This window comes from Schistocerca piceifrons, chromosome 2 (assembly GCF_021461385.2).
Source record: "Schistocerca piceifrons isolate TAMUIC-IGC-003096 chromosome 2, iqSchPice1.1, whole genome shotgun sequence".
NCBI classification, from domain to species: Eukaryota; Metazoa; Arthropoda; class Insecta; order Orthoptera; family Acrididae; genus Schistocerca; species Schistocerca piceifrons.
The window spans coordinates 742212339-742231852 of record NC_060139.1 but is presented as its reverse complement, the minus strand read 5'-3'; the positions used below and the strand labels follow the sequence as shown (position 1 = coordinate 742231852).

General features: G+C 38.9%; 1 protein-coding gene across 6 annotated transcripts in view; it reads right to left on the bottom strand.

The window, feature by feature from the left end:
- LOC124777789 (E3 ubiquitin-protein ligase TRIP12-like) overlaps positions 1-19514 on the bottom strand; it is a 217329-nt gene that overhangs the window by 95243 nt on the left and 102572 nt on the right. For 5 of the 6 annotated variants that reach the window (XM_047253297.1, XM_047253300.1, XM_047253298.1 and 2 more), the window contains 5 exons: positions 14572-14784; positions 14223-14463; positions 12579-12723; positions 12304-12484; positions 5914-6061 (listed from right to left, as the gene is read on the bottom strand). In XM_047253297.1, the coding sequence (XP_047109253.1) occupies positions 5914-6061; positions 12304-12484; positions 12579-12723; positions 14223-14463; positions 14572-14784 (928 nt within the window). The remainder of the gene's footprint in view (positions 1-5913; positions 6062-12303; positions 12485-12578; positions 12724-14222; positions 14464-14571; positions 14785-19514) is intronic. The other variant, XM_047253301.1, reaches the window with a different exon arrangement.

Below are 19514 nucleotides of genomic sequence, written 5' to 3'. Positions count from 1 at the left end.
TTGGCATGGAAGATACAGAACTAGGGATAAGTGAAGTATCATAAAATCAGCAATTTTTACAAAGTATTGCAAAATTTGGAACTCTGTAGTATAAAAATGTCTTTAATATTAGGAAACTGCTGTCCTCAGATTTATAAATGATAGCTACTGAATGCTGAAACTGAAGATTGACATATGAACTCCTCAAAGCTGAAATTTGTGACTAATCTTACACACGAGGTTTTAATGTATTTTATTAGGTCACTATATTGTGAGTGGTTTGGTACAAATTTTGCAAATATTTCAAACTAACTTCTCAATGAGTTAGAGACTTTAAACTTTCAACACAGCTCAAAAATCTATGGCAATACAATATTAACTTGCTCTCTTGTCGCGTATGTGTTGGAGGATAATTTGTGTTCCACTGCTATTTGTCCCCTTTCCTTGATCCTGTCACAAACGTTTCACGATAAGAACAATTTCAGGTAAGCCTCCTTGTGGAATTTATTCTCTTTAATTTTTATCTTCATGGTCGTTTCACAAGACATACATAAGAGGAAGCAATATATCAGTTGACCCAGGTGAAGAGAATCCAAAATAAAACTTGAATTTACCATGTCTCTGTTGTAATCTCATCAAAATGTTTGAAAATGAATAATTTCACACAGAAGAAACTATAAAGTGCAAACTAATTATTTAAATAAATAAATTTTCCAAATAGATTACAATAGTCCTGAAAATCGGTTTTTGAATTTTTAATAACATGCAACAAGGTAATAGGAAGGAGTGTGGAGAACAGCTATTTTTTGAGACAAGTTTGTATCATTTGCAGTGTTATAAAATTGTTATTGACTTAGGTGAACTACTCGTACATCAATTATCTATTGCATGCACCACACGGTTTTAATTTTACAAATATTCTCAGAACTACCAAAATTCACAAGCACAAATTTTCCGTAGTGTCTGGATTGGGCTAGGAATCTATGAGGCGACGAGAAATTATTTTATACTTTTTAATACATTTTGAATAAGTATTTCATAGAAAAGCGTTTTCTTTAAACAATTATGCATCATCTGGATGACTCAGGAATTGATATTGATCTTCATAAGACACTTAAATATTATGGGCCAAAATGTGAAGAAGAATCAGAAGACTAAAGCAGAAACACAGGCAATGGAACTCTTGGTTTACATTATTTTACTGTTTTAGAGACCATTGCGCCTGGCATAATTCTCTGCGAGTTATTTCCATCTTAACTACTATTTTTTTCCCCTCAATTATGTTCTGCATATTCAGTTGAGCTAAAAATCTTCGTCTCTCTTTTTATCAATTGAATTATATCCAGTCAATTATCTAAGGGCTTTCATTTCACATTCTTCTACTCACTTTTCATCCTCCTAGTATCCATAGAGCAGTGCACGTATAGTAATAAAACTACACATGTATTGCCATAACCTGAGGTCCAAACGCATACAAATATGTGCAGTAATTGTTATCCTGCAGGTAAAAGTGTGCGCGCTTGCAGACATTTGCGAGCTACCTGTGAATTTCCACAATAATAATTGCTTTGCATATCTCCAGCATGTTTAAAAAACATTAGTGAAGTCCCTACACATACATACCCACTTTATTTACTGATATTTTGGGATGGACATTTTACTTGGCAAACATTGATTGGTTTGAGAATGGGCATAATCCAAAACCGGTCACTGACTAAATATCCATCCATTTTAGTTGCAACTCCGGCTCTTCTTTTTTCATCGTAGCTGCTTTGTAGTTGAAAATTTTTTAACGACAACAGCAATTTCATTTTATGCTCTTCATCAAATTGTGTTACCTGTGGTCATGAACTCTCATGTCTATTTAAGTCTGTGGACATTCTTAATTATACTTAACAATACACCACATCTGGGAGTTGGTTTTGCAGTCTCCAAAAATTTTTTAATTCAATAACAGAGGTAAAAGTCATTAATAATAGATTAATAACAATTCCCCTTGAATGTGCAAATAAAGCATACACTTTAATTAATGCCCAATACCAGTCAATGAGGATAACCGTAAAAAACCTGAAGGAGTTAATGATGCTTGGGAAATGTTAGAAAGCACCATCTCGAAAATTCCCTCAAACCATGTTAAAAATTTTAATGGTAGACTTTAATGCTCAATTAGGTAAAGAGAAAAAATAAAACTGTGGGTGGACAAACCAAAATAGTCAAAGACATGTTGAAACGTGCAAAAATTTTAACCTTTAAATCATATTTTAAAAAGAACCCTTCGAAACAAAAACTTGGCGGGTACCCAATAAATTTATTGGTTAACTTCAAATTGATGATGCAGCAATTTCATACCCTAAATACATAGAAAGTTTAAACGTCCAAGTTAGGAAAGGGGCTAATATTGATTCTTACCGTTATTTAACGCGAATAAACGTAAAACCTCAACCTCAACCTCACGGGTCATGGCCTCATCTGTAGCAGACCAGCCCATGGGAAGCACTAGCGAACCAACAGGTGGGCAACCCACCAACGTATGCTCAGGACTGGTGCAGCAATCTTCAGCAGCCCTGAGTCTGTTTCTGATTCCAGCAGATTCCACTCTGGCTTTATGAAGCCACTGGTCATCATGAAAAACATTGCAACAAGATGTATTCTGACATCACAGCATAGGTTCTTTATATAGCGGTTGGGGAGAGAGAGAATGTGAATTGTTCAGAGGTGAAGTAATTACCATTTAACTGCACCAGAAATTGTATACCCAGAAACGGGTGCAGGTATGGATGCGTGTGTATTAAGAATGTTGCAGCAGTTCTGGAACATTTATTCAATGTTAATTCCTTTGAGTTTTAGGGTACGGCTTAATATTTACATTCTCCCCCAATGATGTACAGCAGTGCCAGTGCTGCTACAATGACTACTCTCTCTTCATTTTGACTTTCCCCACCGAAAGGCCCACTAAAAAATGGAAGTCCTTGTCTCATTGGGAGGTTGAGATTAACAAGTAGCTCGATAGGAGACTTGTGACTTCTGCATATTATAACATTTAATTAACACAATACTGGGAGAATGCAACTACATACATCTTTATCCATCAACTCAAAATTTTCCGTCAGCCTACTCAGATAGCCATACCTCCCAACAATATCTTTGCTGTATAGGGATAGTTAGAATAAGAATCATTACAAATATTTTATTTCCATGTGTATGCCATTTAAGGAACCTACACACTTGGCCTCCATCCTGACGAAACAGAAGGGTTTCCAGCCTAGGAGCGGGTGACCCCTGCAGTAAGAGCCATCTGCCTGATATGAGCATAAAACACGATTCATCTGGAAAGGCCAACTGTCACCACTCAGTGGATGTCCAGTTGCGGTATTGGCACACTAATTCCAGCCTTTGTCACTGACGAACAGCAATCAAAAAGGGCGTGTGAACCAACTATCTGCTGTGGAGGCCCATACACAGCAAAGTTCACTGAATGGTCGATGAGGAGAGACTGCTGGTAGCCCCTTGGTTAATCTGGGCAGTCAACTGCTTGCATGTCTATTTGCTCATACACATCTCTGTAGTCGTCTTTCACCCGTATCATCTATGGTACGTGGTGCACCAAAGTTGCCTCGGCACTGGTTTTGGATAGCATCATTTTGCCACGCACAGTATACTTTAACCAGGGTTGCAAGCGAACAGTTTACAAATTAGTCATTTCAGAAATGCATCTACCCTTGACCCAATAGCCAATAATCACGCCCTTTTGGACGTCAGATAAATCGCTCCGTTTCCACACTATGACAAATGCACTGTTGTCCACATCCCTCCATGCTTTACATACACTCAACTGATAGTGCTGCCACATGTCATTTGTAAGTGGTTATAGCATGTCGATGTTGAACATGGGTGGTGGTCCCATTAATGTGACTGGCCCATACATAAATCACAAAGGTTCACATACAACTAAATAAACAATACAAATATGAAAGAGCATTTTAAGTCTGACAGTTACAATAAAGTACTGCTATCAACATATTAAATGCCAAAATTTAAATACTTGATAGTAGCGTTTGCTAGTGTATGCTACATTAGTTTAAGAAAAAATTGTAGCCTTATACACAAAAATTAGACACATTAATCTATTCTAGATTATACATACTGGGCATCCTGCAAAAACATGCAGAAATGTTCGAAGTCGTTTGAGTAGCAAACTCTGAACTCTGCGAGTTTGTGTTCATCTCGCTTCTTACTTTCCTGATATGGCCTCACACTGCAGCAGTTCATCAACCACATGAACAGTATATGTCCCAACATTAAATTTACTGTTGAAATGGAGAAGTATGGCAAGCTTCCATTCTTGGATGTTTTAGTTCAGCATAAGGCTGGCTTAGTCACTCAGTGTACAGGAAATCTATGCACACTGACCAGCAATTGAATGACAACAGTTTGCACCGCCCAGGGCAAAGATTATTTCTGACAACGACCATCTAGAGTTTGAATTACAGCGTTTGAACTGCATGTTCAGGGAAAACTTTTACAGCAAGGGAGAAATTGCAAAAGCTTTTAGGTGTCACCAACAAAGACTCCTTGTGAATTGGCGGAAGAAGCAAAGCTCGCTGCATTCTTTCCATACTGTGGAACAATGGCTAGCAAGACAGCAAACATGCTAAATAGACGTGGACCGAGACCAGTATTCTACCTTATCGCCAAGATGCAAGATATGCTGCACCCTGTTACAGACAACACAAGTCTTACAGAGTTCCTGGCATGAATAGTGTCTTGTGAAAATGTGGTATCATTTACATTCGGCAAACTATTCGCACTGTTGCTGACTATTGTGCAAAGCACTCATGGCATAATAAACAAAGGGATCTTGAGAAGTCTACCATAGCTGAACATTACCTAGAAAATGGACAGAAATACAATTTGAAACAACAAGAGTTCTGATTCAAACATCATTATATTGAGATTCTGTTATAAAAGTGGCCAAAAACAGAATAAGCAGCAAAGAGTTTAGCAGAGACCAGGGATACACACGTAGTAGAGCATGGGGATAGGCTTAGAACATAGAGCAAAACCAAAGACAAAGGGTTTCACATTCACAGGGAGGTGAGTGTGGCACTTTCGAAGATCGTGTTACCTGACATCGCTTGGTCCTGCAGCAGGACAGAGCTGCTATGAGTTGACCAACTTGCCTTCTAGGCATGTGTCGCTTTGGTTCTTCTGGAAGGCTCCAGACACTGCTACTGCATCTATTTAAGCAGAACATGGTGCCAGCCGCAGCTGTCACTGACTAACTCCTGATGACAAAGGCGGGGACAGCCATTAAAAGCTCAAGTATTTTACTTGGAGTGACATGGCTTGTAAACCAAGAAGATTTTATTAAAGACATAGATACTGAAGTTACGATGACCAACGGTTGAAGGGTATGAAGTGGACAGCACAAATGACTGACACTAGAATTTTGCCGGTCACATTTATTTTTCTGGATATCAGCAAAGTATTTTGCTGGAATAAAAGATAATGGAATTGTTTTATAACCATGAATATCAACATTTTCAGTTTTTCTCTGTTTTCCTTTGCTCTTCCCCATTGTTCGAAACACCCTGTGATTTCTGTACAGTGCACTGAAACGTATTCTATCAGGGGGTTCTGACTTTTTTTGAAGGCATGTTTGGTTGAATGATTTGTTTGGCAGTTTTTTGTTGTGCCTCCTTTGACTCAGTGCCTCTGCTACGTGGGGAATAGTGACTACCCTTTTCCTAATACTGTCTCTATTCCATCCTGGATTTTTCATAACATATTGAACAATTTTTAAAATTTGTCACTAGGTTCACCAAATGTGAACATGCACTGGTCTTAAGCTATGTACACAGAAATAAATTGCAGGATACTGGGACTGCCATTTACTTAAAAACCAAATAGAACACCAATATTCAGAAAACCTACCTTCTCTCCTGAAGTGAACACCAAACACATCAGGAAGCTTTTGCATCAAAATTTCTGCCATTTGTAATGCTCCAACTACAATTCTGAGATCCTGAGAAGCCATCATTCCAGCAATATGGCTAGATACTACCTGGTTTTTTAGTACCTCCTGCATAAATACATTGCAAAAACATCAATTTTACACATTTAATGAAGAGTGCTTATAAAGTCTATTGTGAAAAGAAATCCACTAAACACACTAGCAAGAAAACATAATTTGAATTTTCACTCATTAAAATTCTATTAATAACACTTACTGAAATTCCACTGTCATCTCTTAAATCAAGCACAAGTAACATACAGAAAACCGTGACAGTTTTAACATGAAATGTAAAAATTTCTGTGACCTAAGCTATTGTTCAGCTTCATTCAACTACCAATTTTTTACTTTTGTTTAGAACATGATAGAAGGATTAGAAATACATAGGTACTAAAATTGTGGAAGAGAGAATGTAATACAATCTAGCTGGATTCAAAGTAAATTCTATACGAATTAAATTTACAAAATTTGGCGTAACTACACACAGTGTTGATAATGGATGATATATCATCAAGAGGAACACCAATACTGTGTCTTAAGAAACATTTATTTTTACTGTCTTTATGACAAATGACTGACAAACAGTTTTGAGTTCATTTAATGCTTACTTCAATAAAAAAAAGATTAAGATACAGCATAAATTGTGGAAAGTGAAATATGAAGATAATTTTTAAATATGACTGAATCAAGTCATCATCCATACATGGTTATGTAACTGTAACAATAAACGACTCTTAAGTATTGCTGTGGGCTATGCTACATGGGACATGTAGTAGTGGTTAGCAGTGGATGGTGTGCAGCCTCATCATCAGTGCAAATCCGATCACCAACAAATATTTGTTACCTAGTATTTATGCTGTAGGAAACTTCTTGTATAATAATGTAAATACTTTAGGATTAAAGGACACCACTCACCAAAAAGCAGAAGCACTGAGTTGTCTATAGAAACAACAGAAGAAAAACTTGCCAGCTTTCAGAGTTATTACTTGACAAGCTAGAGAAAAGCAACTCTCTCTCTCTCTCTCTCTCTCTCTCTCTCTCTCTCTCTCTCTCACACACACACACACACACACACACACACACACACACACACACACACACACACACACACACACACGCACACACCACTAAATGGTGCTGGCTAGACCTGACAGTGCCAATGCTATTTTGTAGCAGATGAACTGGTTGTGGTGTGGCTAGCGTCAGGTGGGGAAGTGGGGAGAAGAACTGGGGGTGGGTGGCTGCGGCTCTGAGGGTGGTGGCCAGTTTGCCAGTCAGCTATGCGGGAGGGAGGGGTAGCAGGTAATGAGATGGCATGATTGTAGTGCCCAGTGGGAAGTGGCACATGCTGAAGATGACTTGGGAGAAGTAGCACATGCTAGAGGCGACATGGGGGTGTGGATTAGGAGGAGTTGATAGGATGGAGGAAGGGGAAACTGCTGGGTGGAGGGTGCAGGAACAGAGGGTTACTTGAGATTGAGGCCCAGGGTGATAATGGGAGCAGATGTGTTGCAAGTATAACTGCCATCTGCACAGTTCAGATAAGTCATTGGTGGAGGGGAGGATACTAAGCACATGGGTTATGAAGCAGACATTGAAATTGGGCATGTTGTGCACAGCTGCATGTTGTGCTACTGAGTGATCAACTCTGTTCTTGACAACAGTTTGGCAGTGGCCATTCATTCTTATGGACAGCTGGTTGTTACACATACCAACACATGAGGTCTGTTCAAAATCTGTACACAGAATTTTTCTATGCTTATTGTGCATGGTCTCCTTTGAAATACTCTCCTACACAATTGATTCACCACTCCCAATGTGTTTACACTTCTGGAAGCAGTCTTGGTATACCTCCTGCTGGATCATGTGAAGCACTGTCTGCAAATTTTCTTTTATCTTATCTATCATTGCAAATCTTTGTCCTTTTAGTGGAGTTTTTAACTTCGGAAATTTAAAAAAAAAAAAAAAAAAAAAAAAATAATAGTCTGCAGGGGCCAGATCCAGAGAATAGGCAGGATGAAGCAGCACAGTGATTTTGTGTTTTGTGCTACAGTCACGCACCAATAGGGGTGTGTGTGTGTGTGTGTGTGTGTGTGTGTGTGTGTGTGTGTGTGGTGTTATGATGCAAGAGCCATGAACTGTCTCGTCACATTTCAGGCTGCTTCCTTCTCACATTTTCTCGCAGGTGAGAAACACATCCTGATAGTACCATCTATTGACAGACTGTCCCTGTAGCATGAATTCAAGATGAACTAATCCTTCAAAATCAAGAAAAATATCAGCATGGATCTGAAATTTGAGCTGACCTGGCAAGCTCTGTTTGGTCTTTGAGACTCTTTCCCAACCCATTGTGAAGATTGAACCTTGGTCTCAACATCGTAAGGTCTCATCACCAGTTACGATTCTCTTAAGAAACATCTTGTTCTTGAACTTAGCGGCAACATGATGCATTCGAAGATGATGATTCAGGATTTCAAGTCATGACTGGTGGGTTGATTTGGAGGGAGGGACCAAACAGCGAGATCATCGGTCCGTCAGATGAGGAATGAGTGGGGAAGGAAATCAGGTGTGCCCTTGCCTGAAATGATTTCAAGAAATCACCGAAAACATAAATCAGGATTGCCGGAGATGGATTTGAGCAGTCGTCCTCCTGAATGAGAGTCCAGTGTGACAACCATTGCGCCACCTCTCGCTTGGTCATGACATGATCCAACTGAAATGTTACATTCTTCAGCAATCTCTGACAGCCATTCTTCGATTGGCACGCACAATTTCATTGACGTTCTTGACGTGAGTGGTGTTGATAGAAATTGCAGGGTGTCCTGAACAAGGGTCACCTTTAACTTCCCTCCAGTCATTTTTAAACTGCATGATCTATTTGTAACACTGACTACAGCTTAAGCACTGATCACACACTTCCTGCATCAATTGGTGTATCTACGTACTGGTTTTCTTGAATTTAATGCAAAATGTAATTCGTATGCGTTGCTCCTCTATCTCTACCATCTCGAAATTCGCTAACTGTTCAACACAATGTTTACTCAATACAGCACTGAACAATAACTAACAGACATACAACAATGAAACTTCCAGCAGTTACACATTAAAAACAGCTGTGTGCAGGGATGCCAACTGCATTTCACTCCAACTCGCCATTTGTGTGAAATTACAAATGTTACAGACTTTTGTTGAACAGACCTTGTGCAGTGCTTGCAGCAGAGGTGGTAAATGACATGTGGGTAATATAAGCTGTGGCAGGAGTGGAGTAGGAGGTGCTGGTTGGGTGGATTGGACAAGTCTTGCATCTTTGTTTGCCAAAAGACTATGATACCTGTGGGAAGACATTGGGCATAGGAGTGGCATATGGATGGACTAAGATGTTGCGTAGGTCAGGCGGTTGACGGAACACCACTTCAGGAGGGGTGTGAAGGATCATGGGTACGGTGTCACTCATTTCGGGCAGGATGACAAATAATAATGAAGCCCCTGGCGAAGGATATGGTCCAGCTATTCCAGTCCAGTATGATATTTGGCTATGATGGGAGCGCTCTGGGGGGGGGGTTAGTATTGGGTTATATGAAGATATGGCACAGGATATCTGTTTACGAGTTAGGTTTTTAGGTTTGGGAGGTACTGCCTGACTGAAGACATTTGTGAAGTATCCAGGTCTGAGCAAAGAAATTTTCATCATTACAGATATGTTTTACATGGGTGAATAGGCTGCATGGGAAGGATTTTTCATGTGGAAGGGATGGCAGCTAATGAAATACAGGTTCTGTTGCTGGTTAGTGGGTTTAACATGGACAGAGGTGCAGATGGAGCCATCAGAGAGTTAGATGTCAATGTTCAGGAACTTGGCATGTTGGGATGAGGAGGATCAATTGAAGCAGATGGAAGAGAGTGTATTGAGATTGTGAAGGAATGAGGATAGGGTGTCTTGGCCCCGAGTCCAAATCATGGCAATAACATCAATGAATCTAAACCAGATTAACGGTTGGAGTTTTGGCAGACTAGGAATGTTTCCCTAGACAGCCCTTAAACAGGCTGGCATAAGAAGGTGCCATGACGGTGCCCATGACTGTGTCATGGATTTGTTTGTAAACCTTCTCTTCAAAGGAAAATTAGTTGTGGGTCAGGATACAGCTGTAGGATACATAAAAAGTGAGGTGGTGGGATTAGAGTTTAAAGAAGATGGAAGAGAGTGTGTTTGATAGTGGCAAGGCCACGGACACGAGGGATGTTGGTGTATGAGAAGTAGCATCAACAGTGATGACAAGGGACCCATTATTTGAAGGAGTGGGGATGATGGGAAGTCAATGAAAAAGGTGGTTAGTACTTTGATGTGGGAGACTTGGTTTCAGGCAAATGGTTGGAGGTGTTGGTCAACAGGAGTGGAAATTTCTTCAGTGGGAGCAAAACAGCCAACAGAAGTCCACTGACAAATTTTCAGAAATTTTTCAGGGATAACTCTTAGTATCTTGGTATATGGGCTCATACCTGTTTGAATGTTTTACTCTTAATGGATGTCTTATCTATAACAAAAAATATTTATTAATGATTCTGTCAACAGTTGCAGTATTTATATTAGGTGAATAGTTTCGAACCACACAGGTTCATTTTCAAACCTCGCCTACTGAGGATGCACTGCCAGTGCTCAACTTAGTAATACACATGAAAGTGGCAACACACGCTTTACAAATGTTTGCAGAATGAATGCCACAATCCAAACACGCCTCATACCAAGTTTGATTTTGACGTGGTAAGAGGCATGTGTGGTTTGTGGCATCCATTTTGCAAAAATTTATAAAGTATGTGCTGCCACTTTGATGTTTATTATTAACCCTTGAGCAGGCGTGCCGTTTTTCACAACACAAGAGGGTGTGTGGTGCACTTTGTACACATGTATAGAATAGCTGTCTATATTACCAAGCTAAACATGTATGATCAAAATCACAGTTTATTTTAGTTTATTTAAACAGCGAGAAATTAAACTTACATAATATGAGCTAAAACACTGTTTTATTATATTTAAAAAAAAAAAAAAAAAAAAAAAAAAAAAAAAAAAAAAAAAAAAGATAAATTTTCACTGTAATACTCTGTTGCCAAGAACAGGTGTTACAGAGACAGTAATGACCCATTCAAAGCATTAAGCAAAGCAGTTGCATCAGATCCATGCCAGCAGCTTATTCGATCACTAATTATCTCGTAGACAACTGCCTCAATGTGGGATTATGTTGCTAGTTCGTAATCAGGGTCTTTTTTGCACAGAACGTAATTTTTTTCTCTCTTGGCTCACTTTGTATTTTATACTCCTGCCGCTCACTTGGACGTATCACAACACAATTTATCGCTGTTTTACCTGAAGCAATAATGAAGGAATAGGTATGGGTTTGCAGTTGGTTGGTGCATTTTATACACAGGCGCACCTGCTTGTGGGTTAAAAATCAGACAGTGTCAGTCCAGCCTCTGTAGGCCAGGTTTGAAAATGAACCTGTAAGGTCCAAAACTAGTCGCCTAATATAACTACTGCAACTGCTGACAATTATTAATAAACACTTTAAGGAATTTAATAAAGTTGCCGGTTCTCTGTCAGCAAAATACTGAAACTGAAGTCTTATCTATTTTTACTGTGGCAGTAAAAGTAACTTAAATTGTAATTCTTCACGCTTTCCTGGAGATCTGTTGACATGTCGAAGAATCAGGTTCTCCACCAGATGTTCGCGAACACCTGGCAGAGACTCCGATTATTCAACATGTAACTTAAATTGTTAAACGTTTCTATTTTACCATAGTGCAACTTCAGTTAACTGCAATTCTTTAGACTTACTTATATTACCATGACATTATGCAGTATTTTTAACAGTTACAAATTAAGATTTCGGTGTACCCCACTGATGTTTTGTTTCTTATCCCCTCATCCAGCCTAATATTTTATGTTACGTTCCCTTGACATTTAATCGCTGTTTACCTAGTATATTTTCAACTATGTTATAGTTGCACACACTAAGTAGCGCCATACACTCTACATGTTAACATCTTTTTTGAAGTTGTCCTCCGGCATTCTATCCTCTCTGATGGCGATAGTTATCTTACAATGGCCTTTTAAGCTGAATATTGGTCCATTTAATGAAATAAATTGGTACAGTAGAATGCAGTATGTGTTTTCACTGATAAACATGGAAATTTTCTATCAAGCAACAACAAAAAGACTCCATTAATGAAGATTTTTTACATAATTTGCTCAAAGAAATTTATTAAAGTCAACAAACTAATAAGTAAGATAATTTTCATACAAATGTTTGAGTTTATACCTTAAGAAGATCTGGAGAAGCATAATACACCATTCGTAGCAAGGCACGCAAACATTTACAACGAACGGCTGGTCCAGCTGACGAACTGTATACCTCATACAAAACACTGAATAAAGAACGGATGAATGAAGCAGCAAGTCCATGTTCTTCACGCAGACACGCAACACGTGCATCACGGGAACTGTGGAACAGTAGCATGGACACTTAATATCAATTTTCACTTTTTAAGTAATGTACATTTAATCAACACTAATGTAAGAATGGAAGTGTATTACCTGTTACTGCCATTCATTTGAGCACTGCTGATTCCACTATTTTCACTCAAGTTGCTTTCTGAATTTGAACTAACTGATGATCCACCACCAAAACAAGGAGGTAGCTGAATACTTGTTGTTGGGCTAACAATGTTTGCATGAGAACCTAAATCATTAATGACTAAATTAGTGAACAGTACCAAATAACAAGAACTAAAGTAGTTGCAAAAATTTGACAATGTTTGAAAGAAAATCAGTATACACATACTAGTGTATTTAGAAACCATTTTTACTATCAAGTTCACCAGACAAACAGCACAAGACCCTTGGAAAGAAATCACAGCAAACTATTGTGTAGCAATCTATACACTGAAAATGAAGAAACCATATGGATAAAATTATAGTTCTCCATACAACCAGATTCAAACAAACTTATAAAGTGCTAATTACTCTCACACAAAACCCACTGCACTCCATCAAGTACGCATTCTAATGCAGACTCCTTGCTTCAAGAAAAGAAAAGTTTTAAAAACAACCAAACCTGGACTAAGGCAGCAACTGAAACTTTTATCATCCAAAACAAATAACAGTGAATGTTAAGAACAGACTGCGAATAATGTAGTTATCAGAAAATACAAATTCTAATAACTTCATTACTTCACAATTAAGGTAGTAACGATAAGGAAATCATCTAGTTTTCATTAATGTATTTTTACTTTACATTTTTAAGGTGGTATCTCTGTGTCTGTGTCTCTGTCTCTGTACTTTTGTTAGAGAAATTGCAGGATCTCAAAAGCTAAAGAAAATAATACTTTCTGTTGAGTGTTTCTATGCACCACACATCAGTAAGCTTACAGTGTGTCCCAGAAACGTTGACAAACTTTGGAGGTTGGGGTTGAGTGTTGAGGGCATCCTGCGGAACAAATCTAAAACAGGATTCCACGTCCAGAAATGTCATCAACAATGCTACAGAGTATCAAAGTAAAAGGGGCTGGCACATGCCAGTAAGCCACCCCTTTGCCAGCAAATGTGACTTCGTATGCTGATGTACAGTAGGTGGATCACCTCACAATGTTGTTATTCAGTGATCACGACTAATTGGCGTGATCATCAGTGGAGATGGAGCTAGATGCTTGGAAGGCTTAGGCTCCTATGAATGTGATGTTCTGTTCCCTCCATGGATGATAGTTTTGGATACGGGTTTCCATCTGCAGTTTATTTTTTTCCTAGATTCCTCTAAAATCTCCAGTGTTTTTTGGTATGCAGGAGAAAAATAAACTGCAGGTGGAAACTCATGTTTGAAAATGTTATCCACCAACTCAAAACAGCATTGCTGGCAATCAGTAGTAATCACTGAATAACAAACAACTTTGTGAGACATTCCACCTATGGTCCTTTAGCATACAGAGTCACATTTGCTGTGGAAGGGGTGGCCTAGTGTCACCTATAAATTCAACACTCTATAGCCTCACTGGATGACATTTCCAGACATGGGTTACTATCCTTGATTCGTTGTTCAGGACACCCTCTACAACCTCTCAAAGTTTGTCACAACATTTCTGTGACACCCTGTAGATGAGCTACTGCCTTCCCTTACTTTAAATATTAAATGAATAATGAAATTACATATGTAATAATTTAGTCTGTATAGCAATAAATATTTACCTGTGGAATGCATATTGTCTGCTGGGTTTGAGCTACTGACAGACATCGAACTGCTTCCAGCCGTAACAGTCCCAGAGCTCATATCCACAGTAGCAGCTAGAGACACAGGATTCAGACGACGCTGGACTGGCCGCGTTGTCCCAGTGTCTTCATTTATCTGCTGCATTGAATGAAAGTCCACTGTATAGGTTCGACCTAGTGTCGATAAGCTGATTTCATCCTCCCCAGACTGATGAGCAGCCTATGTAAGAGTTTGTTTTAAACAGAATCTAGCTCACTCAAGTGACCATTACTTAAAACGAAAGCAGACTATACTGAAGAGTACATGTAACATATAAAATGAATATACCTCAATTATGCGAGAGTCTATGGTACTGTATGGGTGCCACAAGCCACGGTCATCCCTCCACTGCCATTGAACGGTATCATGAACATGGTTATTTGGCCTTTCCAAAAGAGCATCAACTGTGAATATTCCATCAGTAGGTAGACGTGGCATAAGCTCTCCGATAAGGCAAGTTATTTCATACAGCTCCTGTGGGCTGCGAGACACCAGTTCAATCTGCAGAAAAAGGCAAAAAACTGTAACTGTAATACTTCATAAAGCATTCTCAGCTAACATCTCAAATTTCTGCAATTAACACTATAATGCCATAACATGATCATCATTGTTATCTATGAGCAATACTCATTTCCTGTAAGAAATACATATTACGATTATTACACACACACGAGAGAGAGAGAGAGAGAGAGAGAGAGAGAGAGAGAGAGAACTTGCCAGTTCCCCTACACTTTGACACCATCCCAGTTAAGAGAATGCCATATTTCATGCTCAATCCTTAGGACTGCTACAGCACTAAGTCTGGAATCAGGCAGAGTGTTTCTAAGATATAGCTTTTGATTAGTTTCAATTTAGAAAAATGATCTTTCTGGCATAGAAGTAGCAACTGGCACACTGAAGTACAGCTGAGGATCTGTATATGCATCACAAAAACCACTTGCCAGGGAAGTATTTAAAAGAATAAATAAAGAATTGTTAAATGCTTCAATTGACAATACGTTTCCTTTCTTTCCAAATTCTTTCAATATGTGTCTTTAGGCTATTACGTTCATTCATATAAAAGATTGATGGTACAATCTGATTCGTACTTCCTCACTGAGCTTTCTATTCTTTTCTGAATATCTTCATTTTCTAACTTTTGTAAGAAAGGAAAATAATCATTAGCATTCAGTAGGCTGGTAAATGCTTGTTAATTACTGAATCAAAGTATCAACAGAAGCACTGAAAACTATGATTTTAATGTAGGGGTTCTTAAATGTTTTTGGCGCCGGAACCCTTTTGAAATACCAAATATTTTACGGAGTCCAAATACAAACAATCCTGGTTTCATTATAATCAGATAATAAAAATCTTAGAAAAAAGATATACCATACACTACTGACTTCCAACAAGAATACATAAAACAACATGCCATAATACAATATACATACAACACTGTATTGCTTCCACTGTAAATTGATAAAATTGTTTTCATTTAATAGGCTTTATGGAGCTGCTTTTTAATTTTGACCAAATGTTAGATGTCTGCCTTAATAGAAGATAGATGAAGATGCTTGTCATGTTCAACATCCATTCTATTGTGGCATTTTGTCTTGGTAGCTGTATAAGCAGAAAATCGCTTTTCAACCAAGTATGCTGTTGGAAACAGTCAGAGGCTGTGTGGCACTCATCATGAACCCCATTCTGGACATTATTTATCTTTTCTCACCCAATTCAATGATTACAAAATTTGCAGACGATTAATTTCTATCTTTTGTGGGCATTAATAGCCATGTGATCCACACTTGAGAGCGCTACCGACAGAAATGACAAGACACTTAGTGAAGAAATAGAATCGAATGTACGATAACTATTTTATAGCTAGGATAAGAATTTTGGCAGAGCCAAAAAACATTACAGATATTGTTTCCTTATCGCTAGAGGGTACAGTGTGGGTACTTTGGGCTATGGTGAGTGGTAGACGGCTGCAAGCATATACAAACCGGAATTTTGATTGCCAGAGAGGAGAGGACTGGTGTGGAGAAACAAGCCCTACCTCCCTTTAGCAGGATGGCAGCCTATAGCAGAACTGACACATTGTTACAGGGATCGCTGATCTCTTCTGGTGTCTTAACGATCTTAATCGAAATCCGTGATGAAATCTGGCTTGACCACTTCATTTATTTCAAAATAAGCAAAGAAAACAACAAGCAATGCAAAAGACAAAGCATTTGGGGCAGCTATCACACAATAGCTGGTTGATGTTAGCAGATTATTGTCGATGATTTAGTTCCGACCCAACCTCTAGTCATGTTCAATAAAAGCATAGTTGGAAACATCCACCAACTAATTTGCCACCTGAAAAGTTTCCACATTGTATCTTCTTTTGAGCTTTAGTCAACATACAGACATACGCGTTTTGTTTGTTATAAAATGCTCAGTCCCACAGCTGAGTACTACGTTGCATCAGAAGGTGTTTCATAAACAGACCATTCACCAGCCACAGCTGGTATAGTGCCAGATCATCAAGTGCACCAATACCACATTGTGTTTGTACACTTTTACTTAGTTAATAAGTTCTTATGCACATTATCTATCCAAACTGTGTTTTGCCACATTTTCGATATTTATATGCATAAAATAAAGCTATTTCGAACTTTCTTTGATACAATACTTCACCTGGATACAATTCTCCACAAAATAGCATCTATCAAGTAATTTCATATTTTTGCATTTTGAGGCAGAATGTGCATCTACTTTGCATTTATCTCAAAATGAAAATTTTACGGGTTCTTAGTGATTCGCAAAATGCAGTTCTTAGTAATTATGTACCTTACTACCTGAAGCCTTTTTGAGACTCACGGTTATGTCACATCTACCGAGCAAACTACCTTAGAACTTTCAAAGTACGATTTTGCTGTAACATCTACAAGCCAACTCTCCCTCTATCCTTTAAAATCAACAGTTTACTTTTACAACATAACAAATACGGAATGATATTGCTACAAGATGTTGAATTTAACAACTGTAATTGCATATACTGTGGCCCGAGGGTGGTTTGAGGATTTGCCATGCCGAATTCGATTGCACATTGCAATTGCAAACTTGAATTGAGCTAGGCTCAATACCGTTTCTTCCAAATCCACCAGAAACAAATGCAAAATAATTTTATTTAAAAAAGCGGATAAATTGTCACTAGAAGCCTTCCTAAGAGACAATCTCCATTCCTTCCAAACTAACTATGCAAATGTAGACGAGATGTGGCTCAAATTCAAAGATATATCAGCAACAGCAATTGAGAGATTCATACCCCATAAATTGGTAAGAGATGGAACTGATCCCCCTTGGTACACAAAACAGGTCCGAACGCTGTTGCAGAGGCAACGGAAAAAGCATGCGAAGTTCAGAAGAATGCAAAATCCCGAAGATTGGCTAAAATTTACAGACGCGCGAAATTTGGCACGGACTTCAATGCGAGATGCCTTTAATAGGTTCCACAACGAAACATTGTCTCGAAATTTGGTACCAAATCCGAAGAAATTCTGGTCGTATGTAAAGTACACAAGCGGCAAGACGCAGTCAATACCTTCGCTGCGCAGTGCCGATGGTACTGTTACTGACAACTGTGCTGCTAAAGCGGAGTTATTGAACGCAGTTTTCCGAAATTCCTTCACCAGGGAAGACGAATGGAATATTCCGGAATTTGAAACACTAACAGCTGCTAGCATGAGTTTCTTAGAAGTAGATACCTTAGGGGTTGCGAAGCAGCTCAAATCGCTTGATACGGGCAAGTCTTCAGGTCCAGATTGTATACCGATTAGGTTCCTTTCAGATTACGCTGATACAATAGCTCCCTACTTATCAATCATATACAACCGCTCGCTCACCGATAGATCTGTACCTACAGACTGGAAAATTGCGCAGGTCGACCCAGTGTTTAAGAAGGGTAGTAGGAGTAATCCATCGAACTACAGACCTGTATCATTGACGTCTGTTTGCAGTAGGGTTTTGGAGCATACACTGTATTCAAACATTATGAATCACCTCGAAGGGAACGATCTATTGATACGTAATCAGCATGGTTTCAGAAAACATCAGTCTTGTGCAACGCAGCTAGCTCTTTATTCGCACAAATTAATGGCCACTATCGACAGGGAATCTCAGATGCAACAAGTCCACTAAAGAGACAGCTTACACTACACTTGTTTGTCCTCTGTTAGAATATTGCTGCGCGGTGTGGGATCCTTACCGGGTGGGATTGACGGAGGACATCGAAAGGGTGCAAAAAAGGGAAGCTCGTTTTGTATTACCACGTAATAGGGGAGAGAGTGGCAGATATGATACGCGAGTTGGGATGGAAGTCATTAAAGCAAAGACGTTTTTTGTCACGGCGAGATCTATTTACGAAATTTCAGTCACCAACTTTCTCTTCCGAATGCAAAAATATTTTGTTGAGCCCAACCTACATAGGTAGGAATGATCATCAAAATAAAGAAAGAGAAATCAGAGCTCGAACAGAAAGGTTTAGGTGTTCGTTTTTCCCGCGCACTGTTCGGGAGTGGAATGGTAGAGAGATAGTATGATTTTTTTGATTGTGGTTCGATGAACCCTCTGCCAAGCACTTAAATGTGAATTGCAGAGTAGTCATGTAGATGTAGATGTAGAATAAGCACTTTACTTTGTGGTGCATGATGCGGGTTAATATAGCCCCAGGTGGTGAAGCACATATGGCGAACTGATGAAATCCTTTGGAGCCGCTTGAGGTGATGACAGAGATGGAGGGAGTGATAGGGAGAGAGCAAGACTGTGTGGGGGAAGAGAGGAAGACTGCTGGGATCATGCACTGCTTCCTCAAAGTACATAACTACTACTGAATCCAAAAAACACGATGGCAACATGCCAAAAAGGAAAACGGATGCTTGGGAAAAAACACACACTAAATACAACGCAGAAGCTCTTACACAAAGATCACAAGAGCAGCTGAAAGTAATCTGGAAGGACATGAAAGCCAAAGCAAAGAAAATGAAAGCTAAATGCGATCGAGAACAATTTCAAACTGCCAGTGGAGTATGTGAGACGAAGATCAATGACATAAGCCAAACGGTTGTTGATATGATCTCGCAAGTTTTAGAAGGGATACTGGAGTCAACAACAATGACACATCTGAAGATAATGTGATTTTTTTTCCAAATGGTTAATATGTTCTTGTTTCTTGTATGGCATAATATATGTTTTTATCATTTCGGCATCGT